The sequence below is a fragment of the Chaetomium globosum genome, genomic scaffold (assembly GCF_000143365.1).
Source record: "Chaetomium globosum CBS 148.51 scaffold_8 genomic scaffold, whole genome shotgun sequence".
NCBI lineage: Eukaryota > Fungi > Ascomycota > Sordariomycetes > Sordariales > Chaetomiaceae > Chaetomium > Chaetomium globosum.
Genome location: NT_165983.1, coordinates 816,655 through 836,042, shown reverse-complemented (window position 1 = coordinate 836,042; position 19,388 = coordinate 816,655). Strand labels below are relative to the sequence as shown.

The window sequence follows — 19,388 nt, the reverse complement described above, 5'->3', positions numbered from 1 at the left end:
GCCCTGCTTCTCTCGTCTTATCTAGGCTAGTCTCCGTTGTTCTGGCTTTCCCCCCTTCCCTCTCGCCTCCTTACTCCTTTTTCAGTACCCCGCTATTTTTCTCGTTTCTTCTCTTTCGTTGTTTCTTCTTCCCCTTTCACCAAGTCTAACCGGCGGGTGGGTGGGTTGAGTTGGGGTTGGTTGTGGGTTTAGGGTTTGCTGATGCTTTCTTGTGTTTGGGAGGCGGAGGGTGGGACATGAGTGGTTGGGCTATGTGTAAGGTACCTACCTATCTTTGTAGGAGATCATTATTTGTGTTGTTGTTGTTGTTGTTGTTGTTCGTGAGGGATCATCCAGTTACAGTGATAGCCGACTTTGAGCAAGTTGCTGAAATGGATACAGAGGTCACAAGTCATGATGGTGGCAGTCAGGGAGCCTGGTGGATAACAGGGAGCCCTGCAGCCCCATCTCTCTCTGTATATAGAAACAGAGCCTCCCACCATCTGGAAGCTCTGATCAATGCAAGCAACCTCACAAACCATGCATAACCACGTTATTCAACACAAGTAATTTATTTATCTTGCTTACAAACTCAATTGCAACCCGGTTTTGCACCGGCCTTTTATTGCTCGATGGCATTTATTGTAAAGATGGCTTCAGGTGCTGGAGATACTTGTACATGCTCCAAGACGCCGGAATCAAGGCGAGAACACGGTATGGGAAACCCAACGTTAAAGCCTGCAAGAGAAACAAGAAAACCAAAAAACTCAAACCCAAAAAGCTCACCACCAAGCCCCATTCCCCGGTGGAATGGAGGTTGGTGGTTACGAAAACTCTTTTTCTTTAGAGTTTTCCGCCGCGAGAGGGAGTCGAACCGGTCCTCTTTCGATTGGTGTCCAACCGGTCCTCCTCCCAATACCGCTGAGCTAAACCAGTGTTTAGTTCAATTGGGAGGAGGCGGTGACGGTGTGAGCATTGCCCTGGTATATATGGTGCTGGAAGGTACGGAGTGAAGGGGTGTTTTGTTGACTTGAGATGAAACGCAACCGGAGCCCCTATCTGTTCTACGGACCCGACGCTCGGCCCGAACATCTCGCGCCACGGCATCTACAGGTACGCGACCTAATCACCCCCGTGGCTCTACTTATACATCACGCGGCTCGGTTTGTATTGGTTGGCTATAGACTATAGTTGGATTGCCCTGGTGTCTCCCTGTCCGGCCCTACTAGGGTACGCGTCAAAGTTTAAAGTTCGGTAACTAACACTTTGGAAGCTGGAATGCCGATTTAGTTTTTTGCGACATGCCCCGCAATTCTCCTTGTGCGTTGGTTGCTGGTTTCCCCGCCAAATGCAGCTGATGTGTGGCAAGATTCTCGTCCCTTGCAATTGTTTGTGTCCGTTTTCAACGCGGGCCTCCCTGCTGAGCACCTGCTGCATGTCTGCTGAATGGAGAGACAGGATAACCTTGCAAGGTTGGCTAAGGAGAATGCGGTCCTCTTGAAGGGAGTTCGCCTCAAGGATATCCCCGGTCGAGGCGCCGGAATGGTGGCACACCGCCGTCTCAAGGTACGACAGATGCACTCCTTCAATATCCTCCTTCTATCGACAGATCCAATCTAAAAGTGAGACTACAGCGAGGGCAAAAAATCCTACGAGTCCCCACACAATTGGTTCACAGCCTGCACACAGTCCCCGAGCGCATCTCCGGCAGGCTGCCACCTGATATGTCGATCCACGCCCTCCTTGCCGCCAATTTGACAGTCGACGGCATGGCAGGGTTGTCTACGTGGAAAGATTCCCTCCCTACGTTGGGCGACTTCAACACTGGTTTGCCATTTATGTGGCACAAGGAACTTCAGGAGCTTCTCCCGAAGCCCGCTCGAGAGCTCCTGAAAAAGCAGCAGGACAGCTTCCACCGGGATTGGAACAAGGTCGCCAAGGCCTTTCCGGACCTGCGTCAGGACGACTACCTACACAGCTGGTTTGTCATCAATACGAGAACCTTCTACTACGCTACTCCGCGGACGGAGAAGTACCCCCCAGTTGATAGGTTGGCCATAGTCCCCATAGCGGACTTCTTCAACCACGCTGACACCGGATGCGAAGTGACCTTTGACAAGGACGGCTTCATCGTTTCGGCAGACCGTGATTATCACGGTGATCAGGAGGTTTATATATCCTACGGCGCGCACACGAACGACTTCCTGTTGGCCGAGTATGGTTTTCTACCGGCGGCGAACCGGTGGGATGAAGTTTGCGTCGACGAGGTAATCCTGCCAAAACCAAGCACGGCTCATAAGGAGCTGCTCCAAGGCGAGGGGCTTCTCGGCCCGTTTATGTTGGATAGCGAAACCCTTGGATGCAAGAAAACGCAGGCCGCCGTTCGGCTCCTGTGCTGTGGTAGTCGGGGGCAATGGAAAGAGTCCTTGGATGGAGAAGGCTGTGGAGAGCATTGCCGAGGGGAGGCGTATACATTGCTAAGATCACTGCTCGTCGACTACTCGGCCATGGTCGGCAAGGCTGTACAAGATGTTGGGGGGCTGCAAGTCGGACAAGCCGCTCAGCGGGAACTGCTTGAGCAGAGGTGGAGGCAGGTTGATACAATCGTCACGCAGGCACTCAGTCATCTCCAGAGCCTTTCGGTCCTGTGAGACAATGAGAAGGCATGAATGCACCTGAGCCCCGTTTATCACCCCGGTAGGCGGTTCAAGTACTTCCCCTAATTCTTGATAACATGCGTCCGGACTAGAGATCGCCACCCAGCACGGTGTTGTTAACCAACACTTTAAACATTACACGCAACTCCCAAGTAGCAACAACAATCAACTCGATTAAAGGCTGACAAGAGACAAAAGGTTGGTACATGTACTACTAATAGTACCTAATCACTGGATACTGCAAAGAAATCTAGTCAAATTCAATCTCATCTATCAAAACATGCTCAAAAAAAACTAAACTTCTCAGCAATCTTCTCCGCCTTCTCCCTCTCCCTTCTCTCCACATCATCCTCCACCCGCGCACCCTGATGCCTCTCCACCATCCCCCCCTTCCCACCAGCCTTAGCCTCCTCCGCCGCCGCCGCACAAAACCGGTTCCCCACCTCCCACACCTCCTCCCCGAGCCCGTCCCCCTCCACGCCCCGCCCCTCGTACGCGCCCAGCACCACTCGCTCGGCCGGGTTCCACCGGCTCGTCAGCAGCCCCAGCCGCGTCTCCTGCCGCTGCCCGACCCGGTGGATCCGGTAGTACGCCTGCTGGTTCTCGCGCTTCGTCCACGCCGGGCCCGTCACCGTGCTGTACCGCGCCCGCTGCAGGTTGAGCCCCGTGCCGGCGAGCGCCACGGGTGTGACGAGTACGTTGGGCGGGAAGTTGCCCTCCGTCAGAAAGCTGTCGAGGACGCGCTGGCGTTCGGTTTGCGACAGGCTGCTGTGAAGGAGGATGGGTTTGAGGTGGCGGAAGGCGGGGTGGGTGCGTTTGAGGAGGAGGTAGCTTTGTAGGAGGACGGCTTCGGCTTCGAGGGGGGTGAAAATGCAGAGCTTTTTGGAGACGCTGGGGGCGCCGGGGATGGGGGATTTGTCGTTGAGCATGGTGGCGATGGTTTGGGTGAGGGTTTCGAGCTTGGGGCTGCCGGCGGACCAGGCGGGGATGAGCTCGTGGTAGGGGGTTTTGGTGACGTCGAATCTGGCCGCGGCGAGGTTGGCATGGATCTCAGCGATGTTGAAGTTGAACTCGGCGCTGCTGGGGGCGGCGATGCCCGGGAAAGTAGACGCGAGCCGGAGCTTGAGGAAGATGGCTTCGCCGGCTTTGCTGCGCAGGAACCGCGGGAGGGGGATGCCTTGCTTGGCGGCTGCTGCGGCGGCGAGGTCGCGAGTTCTGTTGGCGAGCGCTTGCATGTCATCCGTGAGATGGGAGGGGAGGTTGTGGTCGGTGATGTTGACCTTGAGCGGCCCGACGTCGGTCAGGTTGCGGCCCTGGAACTGGTCGGTGCCGAGACGGCGAAGCATCATGGGCTTCAGCACGCGGTCCAGCCGGTGACGGTAGTCAACAATATCGGGAGTGGGAACTGTCTCTCCATCGGCTTGGATTCTGGTCAGCTTGTTGAAGGTGTCAACCAGCGCGTCGAACGAAGCAACGGTGGCGCCGTTCAACCGATGGTTCTCATCCTTCCAGACCTCCTTCTCCAGGAATGAGATAGTTGGGTGGATATCGGCCGGGGTCTCACCAAAAGGAGTCCCCGAGACAAAGTATGTCAACGGGGTCGGCTGGTTCGAGTCGAGGCAGCACTTCTTGAGATGCTGAAGCCAGGCCTCGATCCGGCTCTCCTCACAGTCCTTGGCTATGGCATACTCGTGGAACTCGTCCATGAGGATCATACCGGGCAGCAGCCCGCTCATCTTGCCCACGCCCCCAGAGACTTTCATAGCGAAGTGGGTCATGAGTCGGGGGATGAACTCGGGTGAGACGATAATGATGTAGTCGCTCTGTCCTAGACCAGCCTGATACTTGCAATTGCCGTCTTCGCCTGGGGTGATGATGGGTCGCAGCTTTTGCACCTCGGCCGGAGTCAACTTATCCTCCTTGTCGCCGCCCTCGTGGAAGCCACGGATCTTAAACACCTTGGTATCCAGCTTCAACTTCGCATCCCTGACGGTAGACGCGCAGTTCCTGGCTGGCGCCACCAAGATATTCGGCCCGTCAGGCAACCGGTCCGCCAACTGCCTCGTCAGCTCCGAGTAGCAGTAGCATCGAAACCTGTACCGGTCATCGAACGGACAAAGCCTGGCACCCTCCTTGCCCGGAGGGTTATGCTGACCCACCGAACCCCCCTTCTGCTTCCCACCCGGCTTGGCCGCGGCCTTAGCACTCTTCCTCCACGCCGCCTGGACCTCATTCTTACACTTCCTCAACGAATGCGCAAACGCCATCAGGCCATACATCTCCTGCGTCTTGCCCAGGCCCTGCTCATCACACAACAACCCACCCGACACATCACCCAACACAAACGTCATCAGCTTCAACACCCCCATCAGCTGGTAGTCAAACAACCCCACCATGGTGCCCTGCAGCTTCTTCATCGGCACCCTCACGCGCCCGCCCTTGGACACGGCCGCGATCGACTCGCGCTTGCGCCACTCGGCCTCGTGCACCTTGAAATAGTCCAGGCACGCGCTCCACTCGGCCTCCGAGTTGCCCGCGTTGTAGCTGCCCACGTAGGCGTCGACCGTGGTGTCCAGGTCCACCGCCCCGTAGTCGGCGTCGGCCACGCTGGCCGTCTGGTACTCGGCCGCCGCGAGGTCGATCAGGTTGAGGTAGGTGGCCGTGGGGGTGGCTTTGGTTTCGGGGGCGGGGGGGGTCTGGGGAGGGATGGGTGGTGGTGGAGGAGGCTGTGGGGGTGGTTTTGGTGGAGGACGGGTTGGTGGTTTTGGTGGAAGAAACGGGGGTGGTGGTGGTGGTGGGAGTTGGTTTGGTACGTGGTGGACTGGCTGCCTTGGTTCCCCCGATGGTGCCGCGGCCACCGCGAGTGCCACCACGGGTGGTGGGGTGTATACCCCAGGCAGTAGTAGGGCGGGAGATGGGCAGGCCTCTTGTGGGTGGGTTGCCGCGAGTGGGGGCGGTGCCCCGGGTAGCGGCACCTCCTCTAGCCTTTTCTTTGCCCCTTGTTGCGACGGTGCTGACAGTCTTGCGGGGAACGATGGGCTTTTCAGACAAGGACCCGACTTTAGACTCCGGAAATGTAGGCGTGGTTGGCCCTTCTTGCTGGCTGTAGTTCGACTCGGAGTCTGAAGTCAGGGTGTCGTCGTCGGACATCTCACCGTCCACGCCCTCGTACACAAACCTATGCAAATCGGCGACCGCCCCTTGGTCAGTATGCTTATTGTGGGCCGCCGTGTCCTCCTCGTCGGATTCAATCTCATATTCCACAACCTCCATGACAGTCCGCCGAGAACTATCTGTGGGGGACCGGCTCCTGGACCAGGGGCCGCGGGATCGAACAACGACCCAGTCGTCGAAAATCCCTTCAAAGTCTTCCTGCGGCCAATTCCCTAACATCTTGGACGGCTGGTGGTTCTTTTGAGGCAAGATGTTAAAGTAGAGCTGGCCGTATTCCGATACCACGATATTGTTTTTCGTGATGTCGAGCAACAGAGTTAACCAAACGTGCTCGTCTGTCACCTCCAGCCTCCGTGTTTCTTTACTGTCCGAGCCGTATTGGCAAAAGACGACGACCTCGGTATGACAGTTAAAATTCAAGCGATATACGAGGAGATCCTCAAATTCGTCCCAGCTGTATACCTCGGGGTCATATGAACCGTCTTGCTTGATGGGCTCCCGAATGAAGTAGGTCAGTGGTTTAGACAAATGCTGGCTATCGTTCCCCCGCACAACACTGACACTCAGCGTGGTCAGCTTGTAGAATGGGGAGAGTTCGGTGTTGGTCATTTTGAACGCCAATCATTTGCAGACCAATGTGATAAGTAAGGTACCTACGAGTTGGGAGCGGTTTGGGGATGGGGAGATGTATGAAATTAGACAGCTCAAGTGATGCGGTAGCTGCTAATATTAATACAAATCGCCCGTCAGTGTACATTAAAGACAAAGCTATCCTATGTCCCGACAGTGCCATTGTGGGTGGTACAGCATTCGTTCTGATGGCAGTAAACCACTGAGACAAAGGAGTTGAGATGGGATCAATCAGTGGGGCTTTTTAGCTGTTCGGAATAGGTAAACACATCTTTCACAGTCCCGAAGCATGATTAGGAATTTAGTTGTGGTAATGATCGAGATGCAAGACATAAAGGGATGACAGGGCCCAGGATTTTCCCTCATCACACAACCAGTATGGAAAAGTACCTAAATCAAACGAACCATGGACAGAACCAACACACAGGAGGAAAATGCCTCGCAAGCCCTCGAGGTTAACCACCGGCCTTCACCCACGGCAAACCAAACGACTTACAAACCCAATCCCCAAACCCCAAACACCACACCCAAATGCTCACCCGTCCCCAGAGCCATCCACCGCCAACTCCCCAGAATACAAACCACCCCGCCCACCGCAACCCAACAAGTCGACTGGCTCGCCATCCAGCTCCACAATTTCTCCAGTCCATCCCCCACTGCCCAAGAAAGCCACCCACCTCCCACCACAACCCACCAACCCTTCCAACCCTTCCAACTCACCAACCTCGCCGGGCCCCAACCCACAACAGTGCGCGACGCTGTGCAGCTCAAGCTCGCCAAGCTGGGACCGTCGCGGCGAGGGCTCGAATGCACCGCCGAGCTGGACGTGCTGATGGACCGGCTGCGGTATGTGGTGCGGCCGGAGAGCGCGGAGGAGGCTAGGGTAGTGGGGCGACGAAGGGATCCGGCGGAGGTGAGTGCGTTTTGGGGGAAGGTGAGGGAGGGGGTGAGGGTGGCGGATGAGGAGGTGTGGAGGTCGAGGTGGGATGGGCTGCGGTGGGGTGTTAGTCCTTAGAGGGGGTGGGGGGGGTGAAGGGGGGTTGGTGTTGTTGTTAGCCCTTAGAAGTAGACATGATGGATGAGAATACAAATGAATGAGTTGGGTCAAACTGGGGGCCAGAAATGGGTATGTGTAGCAGGGGCTAGAATAAGTACATGTACCTACCTATGCTTTGTTCATTTCCCTCCACATGGTTTTCTTAAAACAAGAATCATGTCTTTCGCTTTGTAACGTCATGCTAGGACAAATGATGATGATGATAACCGGCTCTGGCCTAGACCTCGACATTCTACCCGGTGGGTCGTGATGCAGTTAGAACTTCCCTTGACAAGAATGGCCATGTCATTTACCAGTCCCGAAGTCACTTCTCCCCAGTTTTGCTCGCCTCATGTCCCTTCATCTCATCCTCCTTCAACTCATCTCCCTTGAAGTCATCTCCCTCCAACTCATCTTTCTCCGGCCCAAACACAAGCCCACGCTCCCAGTCCCAACCTTCCGGTTCGTCGGGATCGGGTATCCCATCCTTGGACTTCTCGATCCGTCTCCCGTCAACATAAAGTGACGGATAGAGACTATCCGTGAAGTAGGGCCGCGGGCCATTGTCAGACTGTTGTAAGCGCCGGTTATTGGTTCGCTACCGGGCTGTCCATTCTCTTGCTCCGGATAACATGACAGCTGTTTCCACGCTTGATGATCTCGTGGATCGGCCGTTGGGTGTTTTGGGAGAACTGGTTTCGAGCCTCTTCGTCACATTCGTGAATGAAGAGGTCGTAGCAGATGAAGGCGTACGGCCGGTGACTTAGCAATCGGACCACGTTATATTGTATGGCGAAATGGGTCAGTTCGTGCCCGGCTGCTTCAACCACGGCCCTAGTGATCTTTTCTGAGAGGTTTTGCGCCCATGGGATGATGTCCGAGGAGCGTCGAGACTCGAGCGTGCGCTTGGCACAGAGAAGAAACCGCACGCCGGTCTTAGCCTGCAGTGCTGCGCGGGTCTCTTTGTCGATGTGGTACTCCTTTTCTGGCATCTTGGATGAGTAAGACAGAGGAGAGACGGGACCCTGTACTTACTGGATGCGGGGGCTCCGGGCGGGGTAAAACGATGTGCAAAGTAGTACCATAATAGCGTTTTAATCATCTGGTCCCAAGGGTTAACTACCAAGTTATTAATTCATTCTAAAAGGGAAGTAAATGAACACGTCTAGAATCACCCCCTAAGAACGACGGATTCTAGACTTCGCTGCTCAAAAGGGCTAGCCCTCTTGCGCTCATACTACGACTCCAAGATTCGTTCCAGCAGCAAGGAGACGGTCATGGACAAACCTTTGTGATGGCGAGCGCCAACCAATGGGTGGTGCCTTCGGAGAAACTCCTTGAACTCCAATCTTTAGGCAAGGCCTTCCAACTTTGGCTGACCATTGATGAACTGTATCATGCTCATATTACACGAACCAAGCAACCACCTATCTCCTCTATCAACATCCACCTCGAGGAAGATAAAATAGAACCCAGCTCTGCTCCCCGGTTAGTAAGCGGCACTCATTCAACCACCACATGCCACAACTTCAAACTAATCCCTCACTTCCCCTTCCCAAAAATCCACGCCGCCCGGTCCCTCAAACCTTCACAAACCAGTCCGAGTCAAGGTCCGAGCTCGCCTCATCTACAACCACAACAACCCGCCCACCAACCCCACCACCACCCCCTGCACCCCCATCCCCATCACCCCCTTAACAGCAGCCGCATTATCCTCCGGCTCCCCCGTCCCCGTCGCCGTCGGCGCCGCCCCGGACACCGTACCGGAGATGGTAGTGCGGCTGGGGCTGACCGAGGAGGTGGTGCCGCTGCCGCTGCCGCTGCCGCTGTCGCTGCCGCCGGTCTCCTCCTCACACTCGACAAAGCCGTTGCGGGTGGGCGCGCCCGTGTGCGTCATGGCGCCCGCGTACACACAGCTGCCTTGGTAATCGGGGTTGAAGACAACGCGGTCGGCGCCGGGGGATCCTGGGGTGGGTGTTAGTGTCGTGTGTTTATTTTCTGTTTGATGTTTTTGTTTTATTTTTATTTTTTGTTTGTTTGGGGTGGGTATCTAAAAGGGAGGGGGTCACGCACTGCCGGAGTAGACATTCCCGTTGGAGAGGATGGGGAATTCCTGGTAGGGGCCCGAGGTGGAAAAGGTCAGGCCCTCGCGGTTGTTGAAGCGGTGAGGGTAGCGGCTGTTGCCCAGCTGCTCGCCGGCGGCGTGCAGGCGGCAGCCCTCGAAGACGGCATCCTCGATCTGGTCGCGCGTGTAGGTGGTCTTGCCGCAGGTGACACTCGTGATGTCGCTCGTGCCCTTGGCGCGGTTTGAGGGTTCGCATCCGCCGGTGGCCAGCCGAGGCATAGAGGGCCCAGGGCCCAGGGCGAAAATGAGGTTTGCGCATGGTGGGTGGTGACACGGGAGGAGGCTTGGGGGGGGGGGGGGGGGTGATTGACGTTTGTTGGCTTATTTTGGAAGCCTGGGGGATCGTGTGACCGGTCTTGAATGGTGTGACCGAAGTTGTGAAGGCGGGAAGATCAATCCGGGGGGTACAACGTCACCTCGATTCATCAATTCAGCATGAAAAGTAAAGAAAACAGCTCAAAGAAGCAACACCCCTAAATTACGCGTTTGCCAAGTCAGGGACCATTGCCGCCAAGCGAAGAGGCCCACTCGGATCGACACGCTCCAAGATTCGACCTTCATGCCGTCATCCCCGTGGCATGGCTCCATGGGTTGACCTCGTTCTATGAATAGAACCGAAATGAAGAGAGATCACATGTTTGGTACGGTGATCGCAGCACGTCAGGGTATCCTGTCATGCCTATGCAATTGTCGCTTTGAAAAATAAAAAGGAAAGTGGTTGGTAACCTTGCTGCACAACGTGAGCAAACTGTTGGTAAAAAATAAAAAGATCGGAGCTAAGGGAGGGTAATTTTTAGTCAAGGTAACAACCGGCCGGTCTTGCGAAAGGGAGTGAGGTGACCAGCAACTCTGGCACGTTGGCACGCTGGGCAACCCCACTGACGTCAACAGCGCCGAGACAGGCCGAGATCGATGCGACGTACCCCAAAGCCGCCCCCCCCTGTGCCTTCCGCCTTGTTTGCCCGCATACGGCTGCCTAACCCACGAAACGCAGTCCCGCGACCAAAACCACGTTACACATCCCCATCCCATCACACATGAGATTAACGAGAATCCCCAAGCCGTTTCACTTTGCCAAATTCTACAATTCATACCCGCCGCTAATCCAATTCAGCCGCCCAATCCTCCCTCACGAACCCCAGCAATCGGCCCGGCGCAGATTTCTAGTTAACATTGTTCATCACAACCGACACCGACACTGCAAAATGAGCACCAACACCACAACCCCAACCCCGGCCCCGGCCCAGCTCCTCGAACCCCTCATCACGGACCCCTCCACCACCACCACCACCTCCTCCTCCACCTCCCCCGACGGGACCGGGACTGCCGCAACAGCCGACGACGCGGTCCAAGCGGCCGTGCAGGGATTCAGCGACCAGCTCCGGGCCGCCGCCAAGCCACAAACCCAGACGACCCAGACGGGCCAGGGCCAGACCCAGACGCAAACGCAGCAGGCATCGATCGGCGATTTTGTGTGGAGGGCGTACAATGCGCTGTTCGATGCCGCCGAGCGCACCCCGCCCGCGCGGCAGGGCCCGCTGCTGGAGTTTGTGGCGCGGTTGAGGGAGACGGTGGTTACCGGGGAGGATGGGGAGGTCTTGAGGCATGAGGGGGGCGAGTTGTGGAGGGAGTTGCCGACCTTGGGGTGGGAGGTGAGGGATAGGTGGAATTTTGGTAGGTTTTGTCTTGTTTATTTGCTTATGGGACTGTGGTTGTGGTTGTGGTTGTGGTTGTGGTTGTGGTTGTTGTGTGTGTGTGTGTGTGTGTGTGTGTGTGTGTGTGCCTCGTTTCGAAACCGAGGGAGTGGATTGGACTGGACTGGCACTAATGGATTGTGCCGGTAACAGACTCATCCGACCCCGCGGCTACGGCAAAGCAACGCACCGAGTGGGAGAACCTAAACGCCTTTGTTGCGCAGCTCACGGCGCGCTCCTCCAGCGACCCGGACGGCCCGTTGGATTTCTCCATGTTCGGATTGTGGGTGATGCGGGATGCATTCGAAGCTGAGAACGGCGTTGGTTCCGACACCGCCGTCCGGCTGGCTGCCTTGTGGGTGAACTTCGCCGGTGCCTACCTCCGGAAGCTGTCGGTCAACGGCTATGAGTTCAGCGCGAGGATTGGGATCCCGAACGGCAAGTATGCCGGCCGCGAGTGGAAGGGGTTCAATGAGGAGAGGTGGAAGGCGTGGGGGGACGAGCTCAAGGTTGCGCAGGCCAAGCTTGCATCCGACGAGACGGTTCAGGGGGCGGCCAAGGTGATGGCGGAGTTATAGAAAGCTGGGAGTTGAAACTGGCTTTGATTAGGGAGATAAATGGTGCCTAGAGGTGCAATATATCGAGCTTGGTATATAGGTTAGGTTGAGCTGGTTTCCAGGTTGATTCTGTGACTGTAGTTTCGCCAATCTGAAAAAGGCGCAAACTCGAAATATCCATTTTTGTGCCGAACAAACTGTGGGATTGCTGCCACCAAACCTGAACCCAACCCGTTCTGAGGGATTCTGGGCCGCCGTCAGCGCCACATGGAACCAAAATCAAACCAACATGCCATCCGAAAATTGATTCCCGATAAATCGGGCGCTCCTCGTGGCACTATGTATGGGCGGAAACCAAACATGGGGGTAATTAAGGGTGGGGGGACGAAACGCCCCTCTTTTGGATCCGCCCCTGGCTTCGCTTCCGGAGAGCAGGCCGGTCGGTGGCACAAAGCGGATTCGATACGCACAGAAGCTGCACGCCCAAGACAGAAGACCGAGTGCTTGGCATTCCAATGTGGAATCTTGATTGGCCGCTTGGCGCCGACGCAGCACAGTGCCATGACCGGGAATGAAGGGGCAACTCTGTTCTGTGGGCGCGGAGGGGTGGTGGGCCGTGCCAATCTCGTAAATTGGACAAGCATCTGCCATTCTTTTGCCATTCTGCCCACACAGGAGCGCACCCACGGCACCCACGGTTTCCCCGACTTTCGCGCCGCACAAGCGTGTCACTTTCCACGCACCCACGGTCCACAAAACTGCATTCCTCTTCTGAGCCCACTTGCCCACTTGCCCGCACCACCCAGCTCAGCTGCTGCTGCACTTTCCGACATCCGTTCTTCGCCTAGCCAACAATCAGCCAGAACAGAACCTCTCCGTCAGCCGTCAGCCGTCAGCGTGCATGCCCCTCCACGAACCAGGATCCAGCGACCACCGACAGAGCCGCAGCTGAGTGCTAGTTAGCAGGGAGTGTCTATTACTAGGGGCGCCCAACAATGGTCCTGTCGCCGCTGCCGATCGGCGATCGCGTCCCAGCTCCCGTTCTTGCTCCACCACGCACCCGCAGCCCCGGCTCCGTGAGCGGATCCGCAAACCACCCCGTCGGACGGTAGTTGGTACTTGTAAGGTAGTTAACCTGAGTTAACCGTGCACGCCGCTGCCGCTGCTACTGCCGCTGCTCCTGCGACCTGCTCCGCCGCCCCCGCCCGCTGCCCGCCGCCCGCAGTCCCCATCTCGCATCCCGCCGCCCCCAGCGCCAAGCCTGAGAGTCGTCCGTCCCATGTCAGACCCGGGTACGCCAGACGGCGAGGCCAGGGCCCTTCTCGCCGTCGCCGAAAACCTGACCGGGCTGGTGCTCGACGACCACGACCCCCAAATCTTCATCAAGGAAGAGTCGACGAGCCCCGTCGCCGACGACGACCTCTTCATGATGAAGGCCTTGAAATCCCCCTCCACGAGTCCCCTCCAAAAGATGTCGGCTATCGCAGCGAGGAAGGCCAGCGTTGCCCAACAACGATCCAGCAGACCCGGCGGGAAAGGGGGCTCATCCAAGAATGGGCAGCTCAAGGCGCCCCCGGCAGCCGGCCAGCCCGTCGTACCGCGCAAGAACCAGGACTGGGAACCATGGAAGGGCATCCTCTACGAGCTCTACATCACACAGAACCGCATTCTTCGAGATATCATTGGCATCATGGAGACAAAACACAACGTCAGGGCAACGTCCAAGATGTACAAATCCCAACTGGAAAGCCGCCCTTTTCTTTGTTCTTTGCCACCCTCGGAGTTGTTCGGAACGGGACAGGTGGGAACAACAAGACTAACTCTGCTGAACAGGCGCGATGGGGCTTTTTCAAATACGCCATCAAGGGCCGCTCACGGGCCAAAGCTGAGTCGCCAAACGACCACAGCTCGGACGACTCCCTTGACAATGCTCTTGTCCTATCAAGAGACGAACTATTACACGCCGACAGCGGGTCACGCAGCATACAGTGCGGGCTAACAGCCGTCCGCCGTTTTATCCACGGGCACGTCGATCTGGACCCGTCCAACCTCCAGGTCGAAGAAGTCGCCGGTTTCGTCGACCCCTGCTACCGGTACTTCAAAGTCGCCATGGATCTCTTCGACCTCCAGGAGAACCTCGAGGGCGGTCGCGTGCTGCGCCTCGCCTTTCTACAGATCGAGCGCAAGATATCCAAACCCACCATGAAAACATTCTCAGACCTCTGCTTCCTCGTCCCGCACCTCCTCCTCGAGTCTAACCGCCGCGACATCCTCTCCGCATACCTCCACTACCTCTCCCGCCTCGCCATGGTCAAATTCGGCAAACACCCCGTGTCGGACCTCGCCGCCTCCTTCGCCGTACTAGTCGACGACCGCCCCGACGACATCATGCGCTACATCATGCTCCTTTCCCAGCTCAACTCGGACACCATCGCCTCCATGCCGGGCATGCTCGACCGCAACGCCGAGTGGGCCCGCAACCAGTACCTCGCTTGCCAGCGCACCAACAACGCCCAGGAGCCCTGGTCGTCGCCGTCCCCCACCGACGACGTCGTCAACAACCCGCGCGACCGCCACGACCACCACATGATCCGGCTCGAGGCCCAGAGCGTCTACTGGGCCCAGAAGCTCATAATGCACGACCCCACCAGCGACGAGATGGCCGCCCAGTGGCTGCGGCGGCAGTTCACCTCGGATTTCGGCCCCAAATGCGAGGCCTACCTTGCCCGCCTCAAGCAGATGGTCGCCACGGGCGGGTTCCCCGTCGTGTTTGCCCGCATGATGGAGTGCCTGTATGTCGGCTGGCTGTACGATTACTACGAGACCATGGGCGAGTGGGACCGCGCCTTCGAGTGGGGCCTGCGGGGGCTCGAGCTGTCGACCGACGAGCAGTATGCCATCTGGTCGATTCACTTGGAGGATCTGATGCGCCGCCATGGTAGGCCTGAGGAGGCGGAGGGGTTGACTAGGAGGAGGAGAGAGCATAGCTGGTTGGAGAGGGTGAGGCTGGAGGTGGATCGGTTGGCTATTGCTTGAGCTTGGGTGGCGCAGGATATGGGGGGTTGGAGAGGGGATGGGGGAGTGTCAAGAATATGGGGGGGTTGTGAAGGCGGAGTGCCAAGAGCATGGAGGAGCGTTAAGACCGTGTTGCTTGAGTATCAAGAATATGGGGGACTGTCAAGGCCAATATTATACTGGGGATCTTTGTAAGCACATCACACATCGCGCCGGGACGGATGGGTTCAAGTGGATTGGATCACTTACAACATGGGTGGATTTATATCTGGAAATGGGACGGATGGTAGGATGGATGGGGGGCTTTTGGATCCCGAACTTGTATCTGGTTGGGTAGGACGGTGTATATACGTTTGGGGCCACCCAACTCTGGGCTCTGGGCTGAAACTTGGAAACCTGTGTTACTATGTACGTGAACAGGCAGGCAAGCAGGCAGGCAGGTAGGTAGGTGTATATTATCGAACGTTGCTCCCAGTTTTGCTCTTTTGGTTATGGGTCAAATGCAAATCTTACTGGGTATATGATGACGTACGGAAGGTAGTTATAGGTTTTGGCTGTGGTGTGAATTATGTCGTCCCGGGCACAGAGAATAAGAAGGCGGCGGTCTCGAAAGTATCAAGAACAATAACTATAAGCAACGACGAACAAGGGTTTTTATAATCCAGCATCTTATCTAACTTGTGCTCAGACAGACTCGCAAACCGGTAGCCGGCTTGACACCGCGATGTGTACGGGTACACATTTAAAAGTGTGGACAGGCGGCCGCGCTACGCTTGATCAACTGGAAGTTCCGCGCCTTGGTTCCTATCCCCCACGAACGACAACATGCTACCCCTCACATTGAGCCAACTCCTCGACGACTGGGAATTCGATAAGTATGAGAGCACCCCTAAAAAGGCCCGCTTCGCATTGGAGTCGCACTTTGACAACATGCTCGCCTTCGACGACGAGGGCGATCTTTGGATAGATGTGGGCGGCGGAGAAGCTAAGGCTGGCGACGGCGGCCGTCAGAGGCCCGGGCTATATCGCTTCCGGGTCTGCTCCCAAACTCTGCGGCGGAAGTCTCAGGGCTGGGACGACGTGCTCTCTGAGTCATATCGGAAACGGAAGGCCGAGCCCGATGACGGCAGCAAACAGGAAGAATTGGTCGTGGTGCTGCCCGACCACCAGCCAGGGGCGGTCGCTGTATTGCTTGCTGTCATCCATAACCGGCTGGACATGATGCCCCCGTCGCAAAACCGCATCCATAGCCACTACGAGGCCATCTCGGCCATCCCCTCCGTGTCCGACGACTATGACGTGGTGCACCTGTTCTCGCCGTTTGTCTCGGCCTGGGTCCAGTGCGGCCGACTGCCTCACTACACTCGCGGCATGACGTACGACTACACCACCATAGTCCACCGCCTGAACATTGCCTGGCAGACGGGGGCCGTAGATTTGCTGAAGGATGCCATCAATCATTTTTTATTTAGGATGACCAAAGTGGAGCTAGACAAGTTGTGGGATGCTGCGAACAACACTCCCACTATTGCGATCTTTCCGACGTTGTTGATGTTCGTCGAAGACCTCGCGGCGGTTCGGCAGAAGTTGATCCAGTCGGCCCTGCGCTTTTACGAGCAGGTGACAGATGGCCTCCGCAAGAACTCCACGACGGGCTGCAAAAAGGCTATGTTTGGGGCAGTTGACAGGGCTGCCGTCTAAGCAAGGACAGTGGCAGTGCCGGTGCTACAAGAGCTCCATAGCAAGGAGCGTGACGAATGCAACAAGTCGCTGCTCGAGCAAATGTCCAAGAATTTGTACAAGAGGGAACTTATGATCCCGTGGAAGTGGCAGGCGGCCAGGGACGTTGATATAGACCTTGACGAATTACTCGAGAGAGTCGCCATCGTCTTGGGCGTTGGTGTGTTCTCTAATCCGGGCCGGATCATAGTCGCCGGGCACGAGGAGTGCATCCTGGCCCTCGAGAACCGGTTCCGGAATTTTAGAGCCGAGCTGGAGGAGCAATGTTGGAGATATCCATGTTTGGAGCTGGAGCACATTGCTTGGTGATTCAAGGAACGGGGCGATATCTTAGGGACAGACGCGAGACAGTTGCTTATATAAGGTACCAGACGGCATAAAAGCCCTGTGATCGTACCCCGGAGAGTTCTTGGTCCCCGTCCGACTCTCTGGGCAGTGGTCTGCTGGCCTGTCGAGTTGGGGAAAAGGAAAGTGTAGAATGCATGCAATAGGTAGTCGGAGCGGTTGCCAACCACTGGTCGGCCCAGTTCAATGTTAGCAATTTTGTCGTATTTGTTTGGTGGTCTCCTGAGAAAAAGTAGTGGCAACATACCGTGGCATGTACTCCAGGGCCTGGACATAGGTAGGTATTGAAATGTACCTAGGTACCTAGGTAGGGGTATGTACCTATGTCTGCAAGCTTCCGACCGTAGCCACAAGGTTTGTGGCACAAACGGAGCGCAACTTGAAAAAACGAGTTGAATGAACTGACACTGGAGTCACACAACAAAGAACTTGAACCCACATAACCATCACGTTTGGATGACATACGACGTTTGCTCCAAGCAACCAAACTCAAAGGTTAGGTATCTTTCTCCGCGGGGATAAATAACACACTCCTCCCCGATTTGACGGCAAACCAGAAACTATTTGGTGCCTTACATGTAACCACATCAGGCCACCGGCACTTCAGTTCATCGCCGCCCCCTTCAGTCTTTGCTCCCAGTGCCTACAAATCATAGGTACTTAGTGATACACTTCCATCTTTAAGGCACCGCCAACCAACCCACAATGCCTCCCAAAGCCTTCGACATGACCACGCTCGACGAGGTCCTCGCCGCCTACGGCGCAGTAGCCTCCACGGCCACCCGAGCAACCTCCACCACCGAAGCGCCACCCATGGAAGACATGGAGTCTGTCGTCCTCGACAAACAAGGCCGCCTTTTCATTGACGTGGTCGGGGCCGACCGCGAGGCACCACACCACAAACGGACGTACCGCCACAGGGTCTCGTTGGAAGCCATGGCGCGGGCTTCGCCCAAATGGAAGGAAACAATATTCGGGCCTGAGGGGCAGCGGCAGCAACCCACCGACGAAGAAAAATGGATCATCCAACTGCCTGACGACGAGCCCCTCCCCATCACCATCCTGCTCGCCTTGATCCACGAGCAGCCAAAGTGGGTGCCGAGATGGCACGACGACACGGATGATACAGACTTGGATACCGACACGGATACAGACACCGAGACAGACACGGCCGGTGTTTGCACGCAGATCGCCAAGACGGTCGCCACGGCCGACAAATACGGCGTCCTGCCGCTTCTCCGGCCCTTCGTCCGCGACTGGCTGGCCCACGCCCGCCCGCGCTTCAAAGCCCACACCCAGGGCGACGGCCGTGTCCTCAAGAGCCTGGACCCCAATGCCGTTCACCGGCTGGAAGTGGCCTGGCAGCTGGGCGCCGTGAAGTTGGTGAAGGAACATATCAGCAGAATCGCCTTGGCCTCGGGCTCGAAGCTGGACGTTCTGGGCCAGCTGCCCACCGAGGCGAATGACGCCGTTGGCATCTTGGCGTCGTTTCCGGAACTGCGCAGCGTAGTTGCGAAGTGTCGGAGCGCGGCGGTCGAGCAAATCCTAGCTTTTTTTCATGGGCTCTTCGCCGATCTCCGCGGCGAGAAGGGGAACTGCAAAGTGGATGAAGATGAAACCGATCTGGTCTTTGAGGAGGCTGAGGAGCGCGCGGCCTGCGACATGTGGATACTCGAGTATATCTCGAAGCGTAGGGAGGCGCTGGAGAAGCTCATCGGGGAGATCCCGGAGGAGGCCAAGAATTACCATGGGAGCACCCACCGCTTGCTAAACACCATCGGGCATGTCCTTGGCGTGCGTTGCGCCGGGGGGCCCAAGCGAATCCCGTGGCACGAGTGCGTCGAGACTCTCTACGAGGACTACGAGGACCTTGCAGAGGAGTTGATTCTCCGCTGGAAGGGATCGGAATCTGTCTTGGAGCCGAACAAACTTGAGTGGCTCGAGAGGCGCCGCGATATTCTGGCGGCGGATGGTTGCTCTTCTTGAGTGGGATTTTGCGGCGGGCTATGTTGACTAGGTACCTACCTAACGTGACTCGACCCGTCGTCTTGAATATATCCCCAGTTGGAGGAGGACTTGGACTAGCCAGGTATCCGGGGTAATGAGGATCATGCTCCATTGTACGATACCCAGGTAGGTAGTTTACGATCACTACCAGTAAGTAGTGTGAGTGGATGTTGGCCTCGTTATTCACTTAATGAGGACAGTCCCGCCGTATTTTAGTAATAGCACAAAAGGATCCCAAAACACAGTATTATATTTCTCAAACAACGTAGGGCTGAATGCTTGGTCATTGTGCAAAACTGTAAATTCGGGAGGCATTATAGGCATATATCTTGGTTTTCGAGAAAACATCTGGGGCAATGAGGCAGGGAAGACAAGGCTTACTTCAATGTCTCAAACGCGGCGGCGATCTCTTGTAACTAGTAGTTATCA

The 19,388-nt window shown here is 56.5% G+C and overlaps 9 protein-coding genes across 9 annotated transcripts; 6 read left to right on the top strand and 3 right to left on the bottom strand.

The window, feature by feature from the left end:
• Window positions 1-1,014: 1,014 nt before the first annotated feature.
• On the top strand, window positions 1,015-2,630 carry CHGG_10986 (uncharacterized protein; the record flags this gene model as incomplete). The annotated part of the gene is made up of 3 exons (XM_001226252.1): window positions 1,015-1,092; window positions 1,438-1,545; window positions 1,614-2,630. 3 exons carry the CDS (start codon window positions 1,015-1,017, stop codon window positions 2,628-2,630), a joined length of 1,203 nt encoding a protein of 400 aa, XP_001226253.1.
• A 290-nt stretch (window positions 2,631-2,920) lies between these two features.
• CHGG_10985 (uncharacterized protein) lies at window positions 2,921-6,419 on the bottom strand (the record flags this gene model as incomplete). The annotated part of the gene is made up of 2 exons (XM_001226251.1): window positions 2,921-5,362; window positions 5,415-6,419. 2 exons carry the CDS (start codon window positions 6,417-6,419, stop codon window positions 2,921-2,923), a joined length of 3,447 nt encoding a protein of 1,148 aa, XP_001226252.1.
• A 427-nt stretch (window positions 6,420-6,846) lies between these two features.
• Window positions 6,847-7,455, top strand: CHGG_10984 (uncharacterized protein; the record flags this gene model as incomplete). Its single annotated transcript, XM_001226250.1, has 1 exon — window positions 6,847-7,455. The coding sequence occupies one exon, from the start codon at window positions 6,847-6,849 to the stop codon at window positions 7,453-7,455; it is 609 nt and encodes a 202-aa protein (XP_001226251.1).
• A 608-nt stretch (window positions 7,456-8,063) lies between these two features.
• On the bottom strand, window positions 8,064-8,468 carry CHGG_10983 (uncharacterized protein; the record flags this gene model as incomplete). Its single annotated transcript, XM_001226249.1, has 1 exon — window positions 8,064-8,468. The coding sequence occupies one exon, from the start codon at window positions 8,466-8,468 to the stop codon at window positions 8,064-8,066; it is 405 nt and encodes a 134-aa protein (XP_001226250.1).
• A 635-nt stretch (window positions 8,469-9,103) lies between these two features.
• Window positions 9,104-9,820, bottom strand: CHGG_10982 (uncharacterized protein; the record flags this gene model as incomplete). The annotated part of the gene is made up of 2 exons (XM_001226248.1): window positions 9,104-9,474; window positions 9,550-9,820. The coding sequence occupies 2 exons, from the start codon at window positions 9,818-9,820 to the stop codon at window positions 9,104-9,106; spliced, it is 642 nt and encodes a 213-aa protein (XP_001226249.1).
• Window positions 9,821-10,806: 986 nt separating this feature from the next.
• CHGG_10981 (uncharacterized protein) lies at window positions 10,807-11,873 on the top strand (the record flags this gene model as incomplete). Its single annotated transcript, XM_001226247.1, has 2 exons — window positions 10,807-11,275; window positions 11,449-11,873. The coding sequence occupies 2 exons, from the start codon at window positions 10,807-10,809 to the stop codon at window positions 11,871-11,873; spliced, it is 894 nt and encodes a 297-aa protein (XP_001226248.1).
• Window positions 11,874-12,847: 974 nt separating this feature from the next.
• Window positions 12,848-14,888, top strand: CHGG_10980 (uncharacterized protein; the record flags this gene model as incomplete). Its single annotated transcript, XM_001226246.1, has 3 exons — window positions 12,848-12,928; window positions 13,078-13,653; window positions 13,719-14,888. 3 exons carry the CDS (start codon window positions 12,848-12,850, stop codon window positions 14,886-14,888), a joined length of 1,827 nt encoding a protein of 608 aa, XP_001226247.1.
• Window positions 14,889-15,692: 804 nt separating this feature from the next.
• On the top strand, window positions 15,693-16,568 carry CHGG_10979 (uncharacterized protein; the record flags this gene model as incomplete). Its single annotated transcript, XM_001226245.1, has 1 exon — window positions 15,693-16,568. The coding sequence occupies one exon, from the start codon at window positions 15,693-15,695 to the stop codon at window positions 16,566-16,568; it is 876 nt and encodes a 291-aa protein (XP_001226246.1).
• A 1,089-nt stretch (window positions 16,569-17,657) lies between these two features.
• On the top strand, window positions 17,658-18,938 carry CHGG_10978 (uncharacterized protein; the record flags this gene model as incomplete). The annotated part of the gene is made up of 1 exon (XM_001226244.1): window positions 17,658-18,938. The coding sequence occupies one exon, from the start codon at window positions 17,658-17,660 to the stop codon at window positions 18,936-18,938; it is 1,281 nt and encodes a 426-aa protein (XP_001226245.1).
• Window positions 18,939-19,388: the final 450 nt, after the last annotated feature.